General features: G+C 47.8%; 1 protein-coding gene across 3 annotated transcripts in view; it reads left to right on the top strand.

Annotated features, from left to right (window-relative positions):
- Nucleotides 1-20,877, top strand: part of MDGA1 (MAM domain containing glycosylphosphatidylinositol anchor 1) — a 147,020-nt gene that overhangs the window by 100,266 nt on the left and 25,877 nt on the right. For all 3 annotated transcript variants that reach the window (XM_032102726.1, XM_032102725.1, XM_032102727.1), the window contains 2 exons: nucleotides 16,866-17,043; nucleotides 18,101-18,124. In XM_032102726.1, coding sequence (XP_031958617.1) covers nucleotides 16,866-17,043; nucleotides 18,101-18,124 — 202 coding nt within the window. The remainder of the gene's footprint in view (nucleotides 1-16,865; nucleotides 17,044-18,100; nucleotides 18,125-20,877) is intronic.

Raw genomic sequence — 20,877 nt, 5'->3', positions numbered from 1 at the left:
TCGGTGTTCATTTTTGCCTCTGGGGTTGGGTACAGTCGAGGTCTTTCAAAGCCCCACGGGCCCCATTGGGCTGTTCATGCTCAGCGTTTTGAGTGGGGTTTTAATGGGAACAATGCCTTATAGTCATTAGTTGGTGCTGCAGATTTTGTAGGCCAAAGATTCAAATGAGTGGAATTCCATCCTCCTCACTCGTGTGGAAAAAAGGGACTAAGCTGAAGAGCTCTCCAGGCAGGAACTGCAGGAAAAAGTCAGTGGCTATTTGTGTTGCAGAAGGGCTTTCATCCTGTCATGGTAGCTAAGCTATTTGGACTGTATGAACTCTGTAGCGGAAGAGAAGTGGGTTTCAAGGTTTCTGAGTTTGAAGAGAAATCATACTGGGGGTTGGGGGCCGGGGGAGAGGACTGAGTGAAATCTGAAGACATCACTGGTTGGAGAAGGTTAGGGAAAAGAGTTTGATGTTTTTAAAGAGCACCTTATCTTAGCAGGATTGCTGGACTTTCATCCATTCCCAGCAAAGTGCCTGCATTCAACAGTTTTGAAAAACGGGGACGCTTAAAATTGGTGGTTCTTGCCATTCAGTGGTAGCTGGGAAGCAAACGCATTTTGCAAGGAAAAGTTTGTTTACTGTAGAGAGAAAACGAAATAATTAAAAAGATTCAAGTGTCTCTTTCCTCTAGTTCTGCACAGTAGGCTCCAGTTTTATGTCTCCGTTTGATTGTGAGCTCTCTGGGGTCAGACAGCCTTTGTTTGTTACTCACACTGCATGGAGCACATTGTCAGTACTTAATAATAATATGGGACATGTGGGAGCCTCTAATAATGAAGGCAGTTTGTCATAGTAGATCTTCCCTCTGGGCCAAGTTTCGCTGTTATCAGCACTGCAACTCAATGAACAAATTTGTGGGGTTTACCCTTCTCCAGTAAGTTGAGGGGTTTTTTTTCTTTTTGCACAGTGTCTAAAAGTAATCTTGGTTCTATTCTTCACTGAGCTCCTACCAATAGGGATCTAGAAAGGGGAAATCACTTTTCTGCTTTAAGTTACAACGAGAAAGGAGCTGAGTGCCTTGCTCACACACACACACACCCCCCCCCAGTTTTATTCATACCCCATTGGTTACTGCTGTTAATTTTTGCAGCATCACCACGTAGTTGTGGCTATTGAGTGCTGTGTTTTAGAGGAGCATGATACTGAGGCCCTGCTGTAGCCCAGTCAAATGGGAAGGCTCTTAGAAATGGTTACAGGTGTTATCATGGTGGCCTGGGACTGGATAAGGGAAGGCAGAGAGAGGAGGAGGCAGGGGAGCTTTGTTCTCACTTCTGTCAAGCACAAGCAGGAAACACTGTTGTGGTACTACTGTAAAAAATTAACTCTGTCCTGGCTGAAACTAGGACACAATAGAAAAGGTTTTCATGGTAGTGCCTCCTCCTGGCCTTTCTCCAATGAAAACACTTGCATTTCTTGGTGAGGTCTCCACCTCCATGAGCCATATGGAGGTCTTACAGAGCCCTTTTCATTTCCTTGCTGCAGAGGATCACATCCCCTCTCATATCCAGCCTACTGCTTCCCTGTGTTCATGTGCTGCCTTCCTGGCGTTTTTGCTGTGATGTCTCATCTCACCTGGACTCCAAGCACCGTTGTGACACCCTCTGATCTTTCACTCCTTTCCTTGCTCCATCACCCTCTCCCATGTCCTGCAGATTCTGCGGCTTTATGGCACCTTTTTCTCTGTGCTGGGCCACCTGGGCTAAGCTTTGCATCCTTCTGTTCCATTGTTAGACTGCAAAACATAGTGACCTTAGTGAATATAACTGTGAAAACCTTAAACGCTTAAAAGTGTTACTGACTGAAGAGCTCTTAAGAAAGGGGATTTGTCTGCCTGAATGTGGAGCTGCTGTTCGCCTGCACACACTCCTCACTGGATACGCTGGCTTTCCAGGCACCAGCTGTGGTGGCACAAAAATCCTCCTAGGGAGCTCAGATTGAAGTGGAATATTCTCCTTAGGTGAAATGGGCCTTACACGTGGCCAGATGCAACAGATTTATTGCCAGCATCAAGCTGGTGGAGGCTTAGCCAGCCAGCCCTTCTCCCCCAGTCCTGGGAGCTCCGCAGCCTCAGTGCTCATGGCAGGGGCTCTTCAGCACCTTAAGGATGAACGAATGTGGCAGCCTGAAGTCTTGGGGTGGTGAGGGGCTGTCAGGGGAAAGAGGGGATGGAAAGAGGAGAATTAACTCTCGCTGAGATGGAACCCAAAAGGAAACCAGCTGGGATGCCCACTGGTTGCAATTTGGTTTGCTAGTTTTCATTTCACACTCCCTGGTATGCTCAAGGAACTTTTGGCATATGTAATGTGAAGATCCCTAAGTAGCAGGATGCTTTGCAGGGCACCTGGGAACCCTTGAATTAAATTTGCTTGCTGCAGCTGCTGAAAATGGGGCTGGGTGAGAGTCAGAGTGCTGCTTATTAATTGCCTGGTGCTGTGCCTCCTCCAATTCTTCCTGTTCAGCAGCTTCCTAGGGCCTTACTGGGGGGGTTGTAAGCAGTCTGGGGGAATTTGGTTGCCTAAGCAATGCATGGGGGCTCCCAGCAAGATGGGCAGATGCACTTCCACCAGAGCTGATTGATCCCAGTGCTTTGGAGCAGGCTGAGAGGCACAACAGACACACCAGTTCCAGTAGAATAAGAATTAACTTTCAACTAAAACCTGATAAGCAGCTTGACAGCTTGGAGCCACTGACCCAGGAAAGTGCATATGGTAGCAACTTGGAGCAAGCTTCTTGTAAAGCCTCTACTCTATATCTCGGCAAAGAGGCTGTTATTTCCTGGAGGCTGTCATTCAGGTGGGCTTGGGCAGTGGCATTGCTGAGTGACAAATCAGAGGGGAAAACATGCCCAGTGAAAAACAGCAGGGGCCTCACAGCCGTCTGTCCTGACAGCTTGGGAGGTTTTCCCTTTCTTGCTGCAAGGCAACTGATCCAAATGCCAAACACCTTACTTCACCTCTGCCAGTGACCTCAATGAGGTCACAGCCTTGGGTGGTTTGGTTGTGGGCAGATGCCACGAGGCTTTTTGGCTATTTGTGTGGTCAGCTTTTTTTCTTCCCTGTATTTTTGCAGCATAGAAAAGGCACCGAAGTACTGCATTCCAAGTGAAAATGCTTTTCATTGCTTGGGGATTCAAAGCAGCCTCCCCAAACCAGATCTTTGCTTAAAAAATAAAAAGCCTTTTAAGTTGCTTGTTTCTCGCTGTGTATTTTATACCCGTCCCAGGGCTCTGCTCTAACATTAAAGAGAAATGAAAAGCCATTCTAGTACTGCAAGCAGGTTGCATCATGGAGGAAAGATCTAAGCTGGGCTGGTGGTTTTGGTTATGGGCGATAGTGGCAGAATAACTGTGCACTCAATGAGCTGGAACCCATCCGTGACCTGAGGCTGCAAGAGAAAGAGGAAGGAGAAGCTCTTGGTGCAGTACAAAAGTTTAATCTTCATTGCTCCCCTCAAGATGACCTGAGGCTGCAGTCTCCTCTGTACCTTCTCACACACAGGCTCGGGCCAGAAACTGGGCCAGCTTTACATATTTCCTGGCTTTCCCCTCCTCAGAGCAGTCTCAGTCTACCTGCTAGACAGACCCCTGAAATTTGCACTGGGCCAGGCCCCAGACCCATCTGCTAAATTAGCTCACTGGGTTGTCACTTCAGATTAATTCCTGTCAGGAAGACTGTCTTTAATGAGACTGGCCCTGTGCAATGCCTGAGTAATTGTATGGTCTCTCTTTGTTTGTACTTTCATCCCCTCCATGTTGGATAAACATTCCCTGCTGTCTCCAAAACTCATCTGGGCTTGGGAGCCGGCTGCCACTTGCCTCATCAGCCAGCCAGAGCAGCATTAATGAGAGCTGTGGCAGTGGGGAGCCTGCACACCATGTGGGGAGGTGACAGATAACAGAGCTGTTTGGACAGACATAGGACAGGGGCATTAGCAGGAATTTAATGACTGTGATTAGAGTGCAAGGTTAACTCCGCTGATAGCCATCCCAACGCAGCAGGAGAGGTTGTATGCCGAGGCCCACGGCCTGTGGATCTGTATCACTTCATTTCTGCCTCTGAGTTGTTCTTTTTCTCTCCTCTGAGCCCACTTCAGCAGTGTCTGTCTACTGCTGCCTGTCTTTGGCTTCATTAGCTGTCGGAGCCGGCCACCCCTCTGAGGGCCGGGTGTCTCTCCCACTCTTTACATGCTGAGCAGGGGGTGGTACTAAGCAAAAGGGAGGATGAATGAGCAGTGCACCCACCCACATTTTCCCATAAATGTTTGCTTGAGAATGCCTTTGGGTCCCAGATTGGAAAAGGCTGTGACTGCAGAAAGGTGATACACTTGAGCAGGTGTTGGGTCTTGCAGCAGCCCAGCCGTGTATCCTGGGAGGTGAACAAAATTCCTTTTCTTATGCACATGCTGTGGTGGCTTCAGGCAAAGATTCCTGGGAAAACAAGCAGCTGGTGCCTTAGGGGGTTGCCTGTGGGCTGCACCTCAGAGCAGGGGGACACCTGGTAAGGAGACAGCTCTGCACAAGGCAGAGTTCAGGGTGGCTGAACTCACTTTAGTAAGGATCTGACATTTTGCTGGCTCCACAGCACAACGCTGCCATTGCCAAGGCAACTGCTGCAGACCAGGCTGGGTCCATACCCCTCATCCCAAGGCTCTCTGATGCACTGTGACCTCACTGGCCCTATCCTGTGCATTCCCACAGTAGTATTGCAGTGGGGTTTTCAGCTGGAGGATGCTGCAAGAGCTGAGGAGGTGATATCTGATTTAGGACTTAACTAAAAAGCAGTCAGGGCTGTCCTAGTTTTCATACTAGAAAATGAAAAGCTTGAAGAAGAGTTGCAGCTTGTGGGCTAAGAAGGGACCCATCCTGCTCTGGATAAAATGTGCTCTGTGGTGCACTGACCTGGCGTTACCTGGAAAAAGGGAATAGGTTTGTGGTGCCACATCCACCAAAAAAACCTCCAGCTGACAGGGTGCTTAATTGGACAGCCCAGTTTGATGTCCAGGGTAGGACACAGACAGGGCACTTGGAACAAGGATGTGTGAGTCCCTTTACCTAGAGTATCACAGTCCCAGCTGGCTGCAGCCAGGAAGGGAGTCTGGCTTTTCCTGAAGCAGCACTTGGTGGCCTTGGCTGCATGTGAGGTGCTGTGTGGACCGAAATACCCATGGGGTGTGACAAACCACATCCCTTTACTGTTCATCCTTGCACTTGATATGGGCTCTGCTGGTCCCGTCTCACTGGTTTTGGGGCTGGGGACTCCAGTGGCTTGGCTTCACAGTGTTTGCCCAGCACTGACTCTCAAAGCAGACCTTCTGTCACAGGATGGCTTATAAGTCACATCTGTCAGAAAGCTTCTCTAGTCCTCTTCTTATTTTTTTGCCTACCTTGTCTCCCAGTTTGATGTTTGATCACAGGCTGCTGTCATATGGGATGTCAAATCAACGCAATTCCATCTACCTGCAGAGACGTTTTCTGTAGTGGAAAAAGGGCTTTTTTAAGTTCTAACTATCCTATCTCCCTACTGATGCTCTTTCTTTTAATTTCAACTTTTGTTCAGGAAGTGAGAATAGGCAGATTATATCTGTGCTCTCAAGACAATTGCCTTCAGTTGTGCTAGTGGCCTACGTGATGCTGGGCAGGACTCAGCCCTGAGGAAGAGGTGGAAAAGGATGCAGAAATAAGCCAGTGTCAGTGGGAGGTGTGCTTGGTGGATGGTTTGAACAGCCACCAAGATGCAAAGCCAGGGAAAGCAAGAGAGGGGAGAGAAGGCTCTGCCTTTCTAGGCTGCAAGAGGGGGAGAGGTTTGGGACTGAGTGTGAGCCACGTGCTGGTGGAAGGAGAGCTGGCTGCTCAATAGTATATGGTGGACAAGCAGTCCTTGAAGCTTGGTAAGATTGCTGTGCAGGACCTGGAGGTGAAGCAGTGACTTTGCCACAGGCATGTGGGAGTGAAGACAGCAGGATCTTACCTCAGCTGTGCTCTCTGCTGCCTGGAAATGGGACACACCATCAGTCACTGCAGCTGACAGCACATTGAGCCATCTCTCTTTGCATCCCTAGAAATCTGTCACAGAGGATGCTGCTAGAACAACATCTTCTCCACCTGTGTTATAAGGGAAGATCCCAGGATAGCTGAATGTTTGGTGGGGGGTGGAAACAAGGAGCTTTTTCCACAATTCAGGTTTGTGCTCTCTATTGGCAAAGTGGACAACAACAGAGCCTCCATCCAGCACAAAGGAAGGGAGTTTTCCCCCGGCCATTACTCACTGCAGGTGGAGGTGTCTGCCTGGCTGTGGCTGTTGTTGGCCCTGTCAGCCAGAGGATCAGCATGTTTTCTATGAGGGTGGCCAGGGAAGCTTGGCACGGGCCTGACCAGCACTGGTGGGTCTGGTGTGATTTCAGTGGAAATGACTGGTAGCCATGGGATAAGGTTTGCCCCTTTGGTAGTCTAACAGTTTCCAGTGCCATTCTTGGGACTTCTTCCCTTTGCCCATGAGAGCTTAGCAAATGATGCTTAACTAATGAATTAGTTTGATTAATTCTGTCTTTTTGCATTCACAAATTGCTCTTCAATATGATACATGGTTTTCCTGAGCTGGTTTTCCCTAGTCCACGGATCATTTTTAATCAGTTAGTTGGGAAAATTAGTAATACGAACAGTGGCGGATTAGTTGTGCCTCAGTCTTAAGGTGTCTTTTCTCTTCTGTGATTAAAGTAAGTAAAGTGTAGTTAGTTGACATTGGCTAGATGCCAGCTGCCTACCAAACTGCTCTATCCTTCCTCTCCTCAGCAGGACAGGGAGAGAGAAAATAAGATTGAGAAAACCACGAGTCAAGATAAAGGCAGTTTAATAACCCAAAGATAAGGCCATGTGCAGAAGCAAGGGAAAACAAACAACTGATTCTCTACTTCCCATCAGCAGGCAATGTCCAGTCCCTTCCTGGGAAGCAGGTGTTCAGTACATGTAGCAGTTGCTCTGGAAGACAAATATCATAGTCATACTTTCATATCCCTTTGCTCAGTTTGAATCATCAGTCCTGGATATGATGTCCCCTCCCAAGATCTTGCCCACCCCCAGCCTTCTGGTGAGGGGACAGTGTTGGAGAGACAGTGGTGGTGCTGTGGGAACTCTGCTTAGCAGTAGCCAAAACACTGATGTGTTACCAAGTTCTTTCTAGCTACCCACACAAAGCACGGCATTGTGAGGGCTCCTATGGGGAAAACCACCTCTGTCTCACCCAGATCCAAAGCGTAAGGTAACCTGCCCAAAACAGGGTACTGACAGTTTTACAAGGTGTCTTGCCATTCATAAGGTGCCTTGCAGAGAGATTTTGTCTTAACATTAACTTTCCATAAGTACTGCTCCTAATGCCGTTCAAGTACTTGACTGGGCAAGAAAGAAAGCAGGATATTGTTTAGCTTTCCTAGTACAAGGGAATAATCCAAGCAGATGTCCTAGTTTTAGCTGTGTTTAGAATAGAGTGGCTGAGAAGAACAATACAAATCACCTTGCCAGAAAGGCTCGTATGATCTTAAAACACATCTAGAAGGAAAATCTCATGCATTTCTAGCTTCCAACACCACTGTTCAGTGTTCATTTGGGGTAAGAAAAATGTAAGAGAAGAGATAATCAGATTCCCCAAGCCAGTACACCCCTCACAGCAGCCTTGCAGGACGGAGATGTTGTTTTCACACCACTGTGCTTGTTCGTATCCAGCAGGCTCTTGGCTTGTGTTTTGCAAAGCTGAGTGCAGAATGAAAAATGGTTACCAGGTATCAAAGTCAGTCCTTTTTGTCCATCTCTTTTTCACACTCCTTCGGTGGCTTCAAGGGATACATGCTAGTACTGAGTTTTCCTTAAAGTCCCTGTTGATAGGCAGTGATGCAGCTTCTGCCTGTTTACTCTGCTCATCTGTTGTTTTCAGTAGTCAGTCCATGTTCCTCCTACTGCTTCACCATCTTTTCTTTGGGGATCTTTGTGCCTTTTCATGCTCCCCCTCCTATATTCCATCTCTTCTTTCTTTTGTTTCTGTTTCCTTTTTAGGTTTTGTTCTTGATTTTGTTTCTTTTTTCCCCCGGCTCTCACTTCCTAGAACACATTGGAGATAAGAGCGTGTGAAGAGGAGAGGTTTGGAAGAGAGATGTGGTCTCTCCCATAGCTAGTCACAAAGGAGCAGGAGTAGGCACTAGATGGATGTTTTGGCTGTGTATCATAAAGAAATGAAGCAGGCAGCATGGAGCAATGTGAAGGGCTTTATGGCTCCCTCTGCAAATGCTGTGCTGCCTCTGCCTCCTCTTTGTAGACAGCCTAGAGGCTGGAATGATGCTTACCTATATACCTTCATTACAGGTACCAGACTGGAAAGTCCAGAGTCACACAAAAAGGCTATTTCTGCTCCAGGAAGCATCAGCCCTGTCCTTTATTAGTTGTTTTCAAGGGTGAAGGTGCCCTAGCAGAGGGGTCTGCCAGGTTCTGTTGAGAACCCAAGAAAAGAAGCCTGGGAGATGGCAACTCCTGTTGGTGGAGCATGTCCTGCTTGCAAGTTGCACCCATACTATAGGGAAAGTGGCTCAGAGCTCAGCCTAACCGCAGCTGGGCAGACTTGGGCTGTGCAGAGCCAAATTGCTTTTTTATCTTGGAGCCAGAAGTGCTGACAGCACAGTGCATAGACACGTAGGTGGGTCTGGCTGCAAGCAGATGTGTCCAGTGCAAGGAAATTGGCAGAAGAGGAGACTGTGCTTACTGACGTAGGGATGGGTATAAAGTTGGATCCAGTAAGGCACTGAGCAGTGCTGATTTTCAGATGTGAGGCTCGAAAAAGTCTGGAACCATTGCTCTCTGCAAGTGGGGGATGTGGAGGAACATGAGAGATACTGTCTCTTATCCAGCTCGTGCCCATACAATAGACAGGGGATTTCAGGCTCTGCGGTGCATAGCCAGGTGCAGGTAGGAGCTTGCAGTAACAGTAGAGAGCTTCCAGTCTGTAACAGAAGGACTGCATGTGCCTTCAGGGTTGAAAATAAGGCTGTGAGACAGTAGAACAGAACCTTAGTAAAGGCTTGTGCTTAACTGCCTCTCTGACAGAGTGAAGGCTAGGTCTGCTCTTCCTTAGACCAGGGAACATACGCTAATAAAATACATATTGCTTTCTGATCAGATCCTAATGAAAGACATTATTGAAGAGTGTGGAACAAGCACTTACAGTAATTCATGACAGCACCAATTTGGCTTCTCTAGGAAGCCATAATCTGCTGCTCTTGGCACCTAATGAGGATGGGCAGCTGATTGCCTGTGCAGGAGGAAGAGAGAGAGAGACTGACTTCCAGCCTAGATGGCTCCAGCTGTCCTCAGAAGCCACTGAAGGTCACAGTAGCTTCTCTCTCTGGAGCTGGGAATGTTTCAGCCCAGAAACTGGGCCTCCTGATAAAAAACAGTTCAGTACAAAAAGCTTCCAGGACTCTTCATTTAGACTGAATAATGGATTTGCTTTGGCCATCCATCCTTGCTTAATCCCAGGATCCGAACCCGTGTGCTTGGCTGATGAAAAACATAGGCATGAATTTCAGTTCACCAATGTGCTTGTCTGGGAAATGCCAGCTTTGTGCTTGCAATGTGATTATTTGTTCTGGAAACCCCTTGGGAGTAATGGTTGTCAAGCAAGGAAAATGAAATAAATGCAACTTTAAACTTACCTTGAGCCTTTAATTGATGAGGTTAATGCTTGACATCATTTCCATCCAAGACGGTGATTAAGTACTAACCAAGGAAAATATTTCAATTCAATGTGACAGACAGACAGAGTTTGATGAGAGATTATAAAGAAACATCACAATGACTATCTTCATATCCAAACCAAATTTCTTCATTACCCAAAACTTACCCAAATGGTTTTTCCAGAGTAGGCAGGCATCTTCCCTGCAGCTGATACCAGCCAGTGAGTACAGAATCCTCTATTATGATTGTGCTCTTGAAATTTTGTGCAGCTGACACCAGGCTGGAAGACAATGCCACCTTGGTGAAGGATCAAGAAGGATTGGAAGAAAGATCTGAAAGATGGAAAACTAATTGAGTGGTTCTGGTGGGATGAAATGCAGTGGTACAAAGGCAGGGTCATACATGCAGAAGGTGCTGCAGACTGGGAGCTCATCATTGGGAAATGAGTGCATTGCACAAGTGAGTTGACTTCGAGTAGCTGCTGAGAAGATGCAGGTGTGAGAAAGGGCAAGTGTACTCCTAGATGGAACTTGAGGTACTTCTGGGCCAAGGTGGAGAACTGCCAGTGCATCCTGTATGCAGGGCTGGGGCACCAAACTCCAGCAAGTGGGATGATACAGAAAAAGATTGTAGAGTCAATCATGGGAAGTGAGAGTCTGTATTACAAGAGCAGTCACAGAGTGCTCAGCCAGCTTAGGCCAGCAAAGCAAAAGCTGAGAAGTAGTGTGATAATGTGATTGCTGTCTATAAAACATCAGGGGGTCAAACAGCAGCGAGGGAAAAGAGCCATTGAAGCCAGAGGACAATTCTGGCACAAGATAACTGGGTGCAATCTGCATGTGAATAAATTCAGTCTGGAAATGAGAACATTAGGGCAGTCAGGCTCTGGAAGAGATGTCCAGGGAGAGGGGCAGGCCTAAAGGGAACAAACCACTTTTAAGATGGGATTTGATACATACATAAAATTAATAAGCAGAGGCAGCCCCTCTGGTGACAGGGGACTGGACCCTGTCAGCCAAGAGTGTACCTCCCCTGCTCTGTCCTAGACTGTAGCCATACTCTGCCCTTCTCTGAACTCTGGGGGCAGAGGGGTTTTATCCCTCTGCCAGAATACAGAAATCAAGCATCAAATTCATGGTGTTCAAAAGAAATGTCGAAGACGTCTTCCTCTGTTCTGCCCTGTGGTGCCAAGGTGACATCAAGGATCATAATCTCAATCCACTGCTATGTGTCAGAGAATGAATGGGAAAAAGGGGAAAAGAAGGGCCAGATTTATGGCATATTTTCCCAGCATTGTGGAATATATTGGAGCCTCATGATCAAGAGAGTTCCCTAAAATTTCCTATCCCTACATCCCTCTTGACCCTGTTTCTGAGCAATTCATTCCTCTTTTCCCAAAAAATTACTTCTACCTCTGAAACTCATCTGCTGGGCACTCATTCTCCAGTGATGGAGAATTGGATAATTTGCTTTCAATCTCTGGTACTATAAACTCTGGCACACATAAATTCTGTAATCATATTTCCTTTTTTTTCTTTTTACTTTAAGAAGTCCATGGCTTCTAAACTCTTTGAGGTTGCCTCTCCGCCACATATCCTGTAGCTTTGAAGGCACAGTTGGGGCAGGAACTGAGGACAGGGAATGTCTGCTGGAGTAGCAGGAGGTTTGGCACTGCCAAGCCCCATGTTCATCCCAGGAGCTGCTACCAGCACCATAAAGAAGCTCAGCCCCTTGCAGTACCTTGGGAGCACTTTTCCTGGCTGTCACCTGTTTATGGCCACAGACACTGCCAGTCCCATCATGCTGAGGGCAATGGTGTGATTGTTTCTGGTCTTTGGGAACAACACTCACTTAGGAAGGGAGCAGCTGTATCTTAGCTGAACTTTGCTGGGATGAGGTCATCACAGTGGCAGCCACTGGGGAAATCTGATAAGAGATGATGCCTACAGCACTCTAGGACAGAGCTGTGTAATGAAGCCAAGACTGTGCAAACAGGCTGACACGGTACAAATGGGAGGCTCTGTCCCACCCTGAGTGGTATTGCCTGTCAGGAGGAAAGTGCCCTACTGCTATTCTCACCTTCTACTGGTCCCTAGACCTTGCTAAGCAGGGATGTCTATGTGTGCTGAGAAACTGGGCAGCTTGACACTGAGCTTTGAAGACCACCTTGATTGCTGGTTGCTTGAAGAGTGCAGCCCATGAACTACACAGGCATCTGAAGATTATTTTGTCCAGATTATTGCCCTATGCTTCATTTCAGATCTTTTTCAGATACCTGTGCTTCCTGCACCACCAGGCTCTCCACAGCTCCTAGTCTGGTGGATGTCTGCTCTCCAGAGTGTCCTGACACTCACAGATGAAAGAGGAGGGGGAGAGTGAGGGGGCTTAGGCGACCCCTCCTGCACACGTGCCCAGACAGCATTTGTCTGGTGTGCTCCTCTGCGGAGCTGTTCAGGGAGCAAGGAAGAGCCTGCCAGAGGGATGGAGCCTGAGTGCGAGGCTGCCACGCCACACCCGCCTGCCTTTATCTACTGCCTCCTGTGCCTTCAGAGAGGCAGGAGAGGCAGCGGATGGAGCTGGAGCTTTCCCAGCAGCCCATATCTGCAGTTAGTGAGGATGGAGTGGGAATGCAGGCAGCCACCCCTTGTCTCTTTTGTGCTGCAGAAAGGAGCAGCCAGGGGAATTTGAATGAGGCTTGAGAAAAAAGGGTGAGAGAGCGAGCATGTGTGGAAAGGATTTGAATGGAGATATTGGAAAGCAGAGCTAGTGCTTGTGCCCTGAGCTAAGAAGTTGCTGAAGAAGTGGGACAATTTAAGAGAGAGCATCACAAGTGAATTGCAATGCTGGGAAGCTGGATGCCTGCAAAACAGTTCCTTTGCTCTGATCAGCTTGTTGGGGAATGTACATGATTTTAATGTACATTTTTCTAGCTGGTGTTTGCAACAATTCCTTGGGACTTGGTGATGGAACAGGTTTTCTTTCTAATTTCTCCATCAAACTAGCATTAATATACAGCTGGTTGTGAGACCACATGCATGGCTTCACAAGTCACACCAGTCTCAGCACAGGTAGGTTGTTGTGGTGGTGTAGAGCAGAACCACAACAGTAACTCTTGACAGATGTGTTTATTAATATCTTTTAGCTTTATTATGGCTGCTAGGTGGTACATATCTGGCATAAACATCATTCAGTCTGAAAACACTATCCTGTTTTTTTTCCTTTAATAGCCTTTATAAACAGAAAATGTAGGTGTGGCAGTGTTGTACCTTGGGCCCTCTGATGTGACAGTGCCCCAGCTGGGAATGGAAGCAGGGGCAGGGGTAGTGTGGCATCCTGGTTTTGTCTCTGAGACTCTTGGTGTGTGTTCCCGGTGCACGGGCCAGCTCGGCTGGCTGCAGAGGGACAAGCACTCTGCAAGCACCATGAGCTGGCTCAAATGATACAACAAGGGAAAGGGCAGACAGTACCCACCAGCAGGGTAAGTGGCGGTGAGGAATGAGAAAGGGCAGCCCCAGTTTGCAGCTCCCAGAGATTTGGTGGCTGAGTGCGTGTGAGTGAGCTCTCCCTGATCGCTAATACTGCTTACAGTGGCAGGGGAAAGGGACAGGTTGCATACACTGCACATGAATACACACAAGCCACATGGGGCTGATTTTGCCCTTTGTAAGGTGTTTTTAGTGGACCCACTCTACAAGAACATTCTCACCTCTGCAGCCTGTGTGATATTCACAGCCAGCTGGTAGAAACTGTGGATTTGTTTGGATATTTTTCCTTCCCCATCCCCTTCCTCAGATTATTGGGAATGGAAGGAGGTAAAGGCAAAGGCGAGGCTGTGCTTTGCGCAGTGCTCTTGTTCTGGCCCCACTGGCAGCTTCCTGAGCCTGGTGATAAATGAGCTTGTTGCATGAGCTCCTCCACTGAGGCTTCAGCATCTCTAATAAGGTGGCCAGTGTTTCCCTGTCCTCTGCACCAGCCTCTGCTTTATTAACTGCACTGCAGCAATATTAAACTGGAGCACTGGGTCAACATGATCCGGAGGAGAGGCGCCGAGAAGGGGGTGGAAGGAAGGAGATACCAGGATAGCATGAGACAAGAGAGCACACAGAGCAGGAGAAAGGGAGACAGATGGCAATTGAAGTGGATTGAAAAATGGGTTCCTACTGGACTGATGCATGCAGCTCTACACAGGCCTGCTGCTGGCAATCGGGGATGCAAAGGATGTTTAAGGAGGGGGATGCAGAGGCAGACCTTGGCCTTTATGTCTCTGTTTGCTGGACCTGTGCTAGTGACTACATGCCAGCAAGCAGCTGGCTGGAGCTGCCCCCTTTTCTCCCTTGCACTAATTTCATGCCCTTTAAACCGTGCTGGCAGCGCACCTGGCTATTTCTACTGACAGCTGCAGCTAGCTCAAGGCCCATGCTGCTTTTCACAGAGAAGAGTCAGTCTTTCCAAAGACATCCAGGGCCAGTTCTTTTGTGATGCCAGGACTGTAGAAACTGTAGTAAAGATGTGCAGAGGGCAGTCTTGCTGGCAGCCAGTCTCTTGTGTCTGTCCAAGTTGCATATTGAATAGAGAGAACATAGGCTGAGAGAAGATTTAGCTACAGAGTATTTGGTGGAGGGAAAAGACCCTCATAAAACTTTACCTCTCTGCACCAAGAGGAGATACATGCTGAGCCTTGACTGTGCCTTTCCCATTACCTAGTGATCCAGGTCTCTTCTGGACAGCAGGGAGGTTGCAACGCATGGGAAGCATATGTGCCTTTAATTATTTCTGTTTCGCAGCCAAACCTGGTTGGCTGCCAGTTATTTATTTGGTTACACAAGTCCCCACGGATAGACTCAACTGGGGGATGCAGAGCTTTGCAGTCCAGACTGGAGCCTGATTTCTCACTTTGTCCTGGATTAGATGATGTGGGAGAGTACATGATTTGACCTTGCTCCCAGAGGCTTTAGGTACCCAAATTCCACCTAACTCCCGGCTGAGGTGGAATTTGCACTGTCTGAATCTCACTCTCAGGTTTCTCTCTGACTCTCCATTTTGTTTCTCATCTAAAGGTTATGTCTAGACGAGGGAAATGGCTCCTGACCTCCTCCTATTTGCTAGCTGCCTTCCCAACACCCCAGCAAACGGCAGCCTGTGAGGAGGAGCTGCTGCCAGCCCTCCCAGTCACACTCCACTCCCCAAAAGGTCCCATGCCAGAAGCTGTACCACTCCAGCCTCCTGCTTCTGGCTTCTGACTGCTCCTCTTCTCCCAGATAATTGGGGGTCTGGTGCTAATGATCCCAGGTTAAGTGCCTGCCCCTGGGAGCCAGCTCTGCCACTGCTTGGCCTGAGCAGCAGTGTGGAGGGCTTGCAGATGGGAGGGCTGAGCAGTAGGAATGCCAGCTGGGTCAGAACTCAGCTTGCATGTGTGCAGATAGGGCATTTTTGATATGAACAGATCCCAGCAGCATCCTGGTGCCTCTGGTTCCCAGAGGCACTGCCCTGGTCCTGCCCACTAGGACTGCTCCCAGATACCTTGTAGGGCAGCACCAAGCTGGGGGAAGGCACCAGAACAGCTCCCAGCTCTCTGCTCCCTGGTATCCAGGGGAGGAGGGGGAGGAGACTGCAGCAAGTAGTTCCTCAAGCAACTTACACCCTGATCTTTTCAGGCACAAAGGTCTCACAGAGGTACAATCTGTAAGGCAGGCGCAAAAGTGTTTTTCACTGTGAGAACCACACGCAGCCACGGGTTCCCAGGGACCAGTCCCTGCCCCTTCCCCTGGGAGCACCGTCCAAACTGTGGGCAGATCAAGGAGGTGGGTCAATGTGTCCTGGCCGTGTTGGAAAGCTCTATAGCAGCAGCCATTGCTTCTGAGTTTGAACTTAGAGTTACATATGAGAGGGCTTGGGACAAGCAGAGGAGGGATTGCATGTACTCCTTTTTACTAAGGGCCACATCGGCATTGCCCCCTGCCCTGCTTTGATAGTGGCCTCCACTTCTGCTGTGCCTTCACTCCATCTTCTTGCCCCACACACTCTACACTGACAGATTTGCTGTAAACCTTCCTCCCGTTCCAGTAATCCTGTAACTTCAGAGTTAATGGCAAACACTGAGACTGCCTGTCAGGAGAATTGCCTTTGTGATGAAAACTTCAGCCTAGAGGATATATCAGAGGCAGGGGAAAGCTTAGTGGACGCTGGACTATGGAAAGTCCTGACAAAGGTCTTTTTACCAGGACCAGCATCCCCAGTAATATATCTTGCCACAAGGGTCCAGGCACTGCACAGCAACAGGCAGGAAATTTTATCTTCACAATGCAATCCTCGTTCTTGTCCTTTCCCGGCCAAGCAAGCATGACCATGGCAGGGAAGTTTCACTGACATGTAATTCATCATTTTTAGTGTTGGTGATTTTGATAACGATATTTTCCCCATTGTTTTCTTGAAACTGCCCTGCTGCCTTAGCAAACTGAACAATGTTTAGCTGCTGTGGTTCAGCTAGCATAGTTCAGCCCCTTCCAATGGGCATCAGAGGAAGAGGGAGCCTATGAGGGACTCCAGAGAACCATCGACTTGAACTAGACCCCTTGCTCTGGTCTGCAGGGCAGTGTGGGCTAGGGTTCAAGGATGGACCCTATGGAAGGTCGCTGAGGAAGTATGGTAGCAGACTGGTCCCAGTGAGACACGAAATGAAATGCCACACGGCCCAGGCAGCAAATGAATGAATTCTGCAGCAGTGATTGTGAACTGAAGGGTATCTTGGTGAAATGCCGTGCTATGTTTGCACAGGACCTGGGTGCACTAACAGGGGTGAACTGGGTTCATTTTCTCCCTTCTGAAGCCATTGATTCTGACACAAAGTTGCTTCAGGACCTGTAGTTCAAGTTGTCCCTACAGTCAGGAGGACACCAAGGCTTCCCTTCAGGGAGCGCTCAGGCTGCTGATCACTGTTCTGTACCAGGGATGGCCATTTTCAAATCAATACTGCATGAAGGTCTCATGGAGCAACGAGGTATATGTCTGTATAGGAAGAGGAGGAATAGGGTGTTAGATGATGGACAGGATTGCTCAGGTTTCCATTTTCAGGATTTTTATAACATTGTGGGTTCTTTTTCTGTGCAGCTCTCTCAGAGAAACACCATCCAAACCTTCATTCCTGTGAAGAAAATGGAGAAAGGCCTGTTGCTGGAGCACATCTTGCCCAACCTGAAAGTGCCTCAGAGCTATGAAGTTCGCCTGACGCCCATCACCAGCTTTGGGGCTGGAGACATGGCTGCCCGCATCATCCGGTACATGGAACGTAGGTGTCTCCTCCTCGGTCCTGCCTACGAGAGCAGGTCCCAGCCTCAGGCCTGGGGATGTGGGCAGGCAGAGGTGTGGTCTTCTGTGACCCTTGGGTGGGTCTCTGTGCTCTGAAGAGTTCTGAGACACAGTGCTATCACATCTGACTGTGTTTTGGATGTTGCCATTAATGCAGAGCACTAAATAGAGACCTCTGAAGGTCAGTGTCCACTCATCCCTCACTCAGCAGCTCTGACTTGCACTCTGCACTCTGTGGACAGGAGATCCCCAAAACCCCAGTCAGGCCATGCTGTACTCCCCATGGTACAGAGGCGTATTACACAAGATAGCCACTGGATGCTGTGTATTAGCCACACACCCATAAAAGTAAGAGGATTTCGGGAGACTTCAGTTATTTCCAGAGCTGAATGCATGATTCCTTTCCTAACTAGTCACCCCTAAGGCTGTAGCTCTGTCCAATACCTTGAATCCTGGATTATCCCATTGATATACATTGACCATACTTCTCTCCCCATCATTGCAACAGCTCACAGCTCTATTCCCACAACTCTGTGATTTCTTTACTCTCTATTTCAGCAGAAAGTACAGATCCTTCTCCTTCTATGTTTGCTTGATTTCACACAACCTTCTTGTCCCATGGACTGACAACGTGTCTGGTGTCCCCAGCATACCTGTCATCTCAAACTTCCACAGTGCATCAAACTGCTTTGATGCCCCTCTTAGATACCAAGCTTTGGTTTCTAAGTGGGTGCTATCCCACTGGGTGCTCCAGCAGGAAACTACTTGTGTTGCCAGAAGGGTTTCCCTATGCAATCCCAGGATCACCCATTAGGTGGGATTTTCTTAAGGTCTGTTGCTGCTTGGATCAGAGTGTCAGCATCTTTTTCCACACCAACACAGGCACCAAGCACTGCTTTTTTACAGGGATGCTGCCAGGAGACTCATGCATTTGTGACCTTTCTTGATGTGTTTGTTTTATTTTCACACTTTGATTATGATTTGTGACTTGGAGGAGTACTAGCTATTCTGACTTGTTTTTCTATTTCTTTTTCCAGCAATCAACTATCCCAATCCAACAGGTAAGCAGCAAGACCTTTGTGTTAATACTTTGAATGCAATGCATGTTAGTCGAGTGGTCCAACAGATCAGGCAAGACAAGCGGCTGGAATACACAGCTGACTTTGTCAAATCTTTTTCCCCAAAAGAAGATGAAATTGCATACACTAAAGCTTCCAGTAAACATTGCCATTTGTTGTACCTCGAGTTATTGCCAGGAGATTTACACCAGGGATATGCCTCTCACTCACACCTGATATCTCTGTGACTGGGTAGACTGTGATCTTGAACACCTACCTCCCCACCCCAGCATGAGCAATCTACTTCCAGTAAGCAGGTTATTAAATGTTCCCCAAAATATCTGTGTTTAGGAATATTCCCCATCCTCTTCTGACTATGAAATATATCACTTGGTACATCTGCGGGCTTGTATGGAGCAGTCTCCAGCTCAGATCTGGCACTTCTTGCAAACTCCTTGAGCACAGTCCCTTTCCTCTTCCCCTCCAGTGTCATCACTGTTAGCTTGATTATTTACCTTTTGGTCATTCCTGGCAAGATGCAGGCCCATCTGTATTGAACATCCAGAGTTCCCATTGATTTTGAGAGCAGAATACACAATGTCTAAGAATGATGGTCTTTAACACCAACATGATAGTGCCCATTGAGCATAAAAGAGGAATTCCAGCTTGCTGTAAGTAGTGGGGGAATGATCTTCAGGGAATGCAACAAGGTCTCTTAGCTTTGATTGCAGGATGTAAGCCCAGGCAAAGCTCTTGGGCAGATATGGGCAGACTACTTGCTAGTGCTCCATGAAGAGCATGGGGCTGTGTCTCCCTGTTTCCAGCTGCTGAGTCAGTATGCAGTGTTTTTATGTGTTACTGTGTGTGGAGCTGAGTGCTACTGCTGCACTGCAGGGTAGCAGGGGGGAGAAGAAGCCAGGATTAGGTGATGGCAGCCAAGAATCAGGGTAGGGAGCTGTCTTCCTAAGGCAGCCACAAGGTGTTAATTCTTGCACGTTCACACTCTGAGGATGCTTTGATGAACCATACTCTGCCTGAGAGTAGGAGCTTCTTACAGAGTCAGAGGGATTTTGTGGCTCTAATTCCTGATATCATTTGCTTGCTTTTCCTCACTTCCTGATCTTCTTTAAATATTCTCCACAGAAGACTCACTGGGAAACACGGAGCATATTGCCAGGGACCCACTCCAGAATGTGCCTCTTAGTACTTGCTGGAGGAGGCAAGCGTCCCAGCCCGCAGGTGGAAGTGACAAAATCTGGCCTTTTGCCACTTGCTTTTACACTGCATAAATCACTGGTAAACCCAGAGCAACTTCAGTCCTAATTGTGTCAATCTCTTGGGGTCTTTGTAAACTGAGCCTTCAGATTGCCTGCCTGGGGTTGCTTTGGCAGCTTGATTGAGTCCAGAACAACTGCAGGAAATTTGCCTATGGCGGAGGATAACTCAGCCACTCAAATTTTTCATGCAGTAAACCCAGCACTTAGAGTTTCCCCTTGATATAAGCTGCCCAGCCTCTGGTGGATATTGGGACCTCTGGGCCACTTGTGAGGGTCTTGCCCATGAGTTCATGCCTTGAGACTGACTGCCTAAAATCAGATCTACCACACTTGCTTTCAGATACTCCCTTTCCTTTCAGTCCTTTCACTGCTGCCAGTGAAATATGACCCAAAGGCTTTTGGCTCTTTCTTTGGACCACAGCTGAGTTCCCCAACTCTCATCCCAGTAACATGGAAATCCCTCCTGCTACCTCTTCTTTTCCTACTTCCCCTGCTACCACCACCCCCAGGGGAAAGTTAACACTAGGCTGCCTAGCCAAATGCTGGGAGCAAACATTGAGAGCTCTCGAGTGAAAGGCAAAGATTAGATGATTAATGCCTCTGGCAGCCTGATCCAAGGGCATGCACAATGGTGATTAATTTACAAACTCTGAGAGTCACTTAATACAATTACTTCTTCATGCATTTTCTCTCTCAGCCTAATAAGATGTTAATAACATTGGGGCAGGCATGCGTGTGGCATGGTTACAGAGCCAGGTTTGGGGTTATAAAGGAAAAGCAAAGGAAGAGCAGAGGAAGTGAACAAAAGACACTGGGAATTCCAAATATTTAGAGGTCATCAATAAGACTGACTCTTAAAAATCAGTTAATCTGGTTCTAAAAAGTAGAATTCGTATTTAAAAAACTGCCTAAGAACTATCTTAATTCTAACATTTTACCTGAAAGTTGTCTTAGAATAACTGATTATTTTAATGTCATGACCAAATTCCAGTGCTGGGGAATCTGCTCTGTCCTTCTTACCTCCTCTGCAATTTTTTTGGATATAACCTTTGCTTTCTAAACTAAACTCTGGAGTGCTGCCCCACAAGCCACTCCAGTTCCTCAGCAGTGGGTGTTTTAGCTTCCCTTGTTCTATCAGATGTAACCTTGCAACCTTGGTGATGGGGTCATTAAAAAGTATATGGCATAGCTGGTTTATTTTTCTGTTAACCAATCTGTCTTGCCCTTCTAGAGCAGCAGCACTATTTCTCACATACCTGCAGTCTGGCTGTGTTGTGCTAAAACCGTGATTTTGGGACCATGGACAAGTACAGTGGGTGGTGATCCATGGCAGATGTTGGTTGATGTAGATTAGCCTGGCTTGTTGCTTACCATCTATTGCTTGTGTGTCTAGTCTCTGATAATGCTCAGAGTCCAGAGGAATCCAAGTGTGTTCAGGTAAGAACATGTGGGAATGAGATGTCAGCCTGTGTTTAGAGT

The sequence above is a fragment of the Corvus moneduloides genome, chromosome 3 (genome assembly GCF_009650955.1).
Source record: "Corvus moneduloides isolate bCorMon1 chromosome 3, bCorMon1.pri, whole genome shotgun sequence".
NCBI classification, from domain to species: domain Eukaryota; kingdom Metazoa; phylum Chordata; class Aves; order Passeriformes; family Corvidae; genus Corvus; species Corvus moneduloides.
Note: the sequence above shows the minus strand (reverse complement) of the source record. Positions and strands in the feature narration are given on the sequence as shown.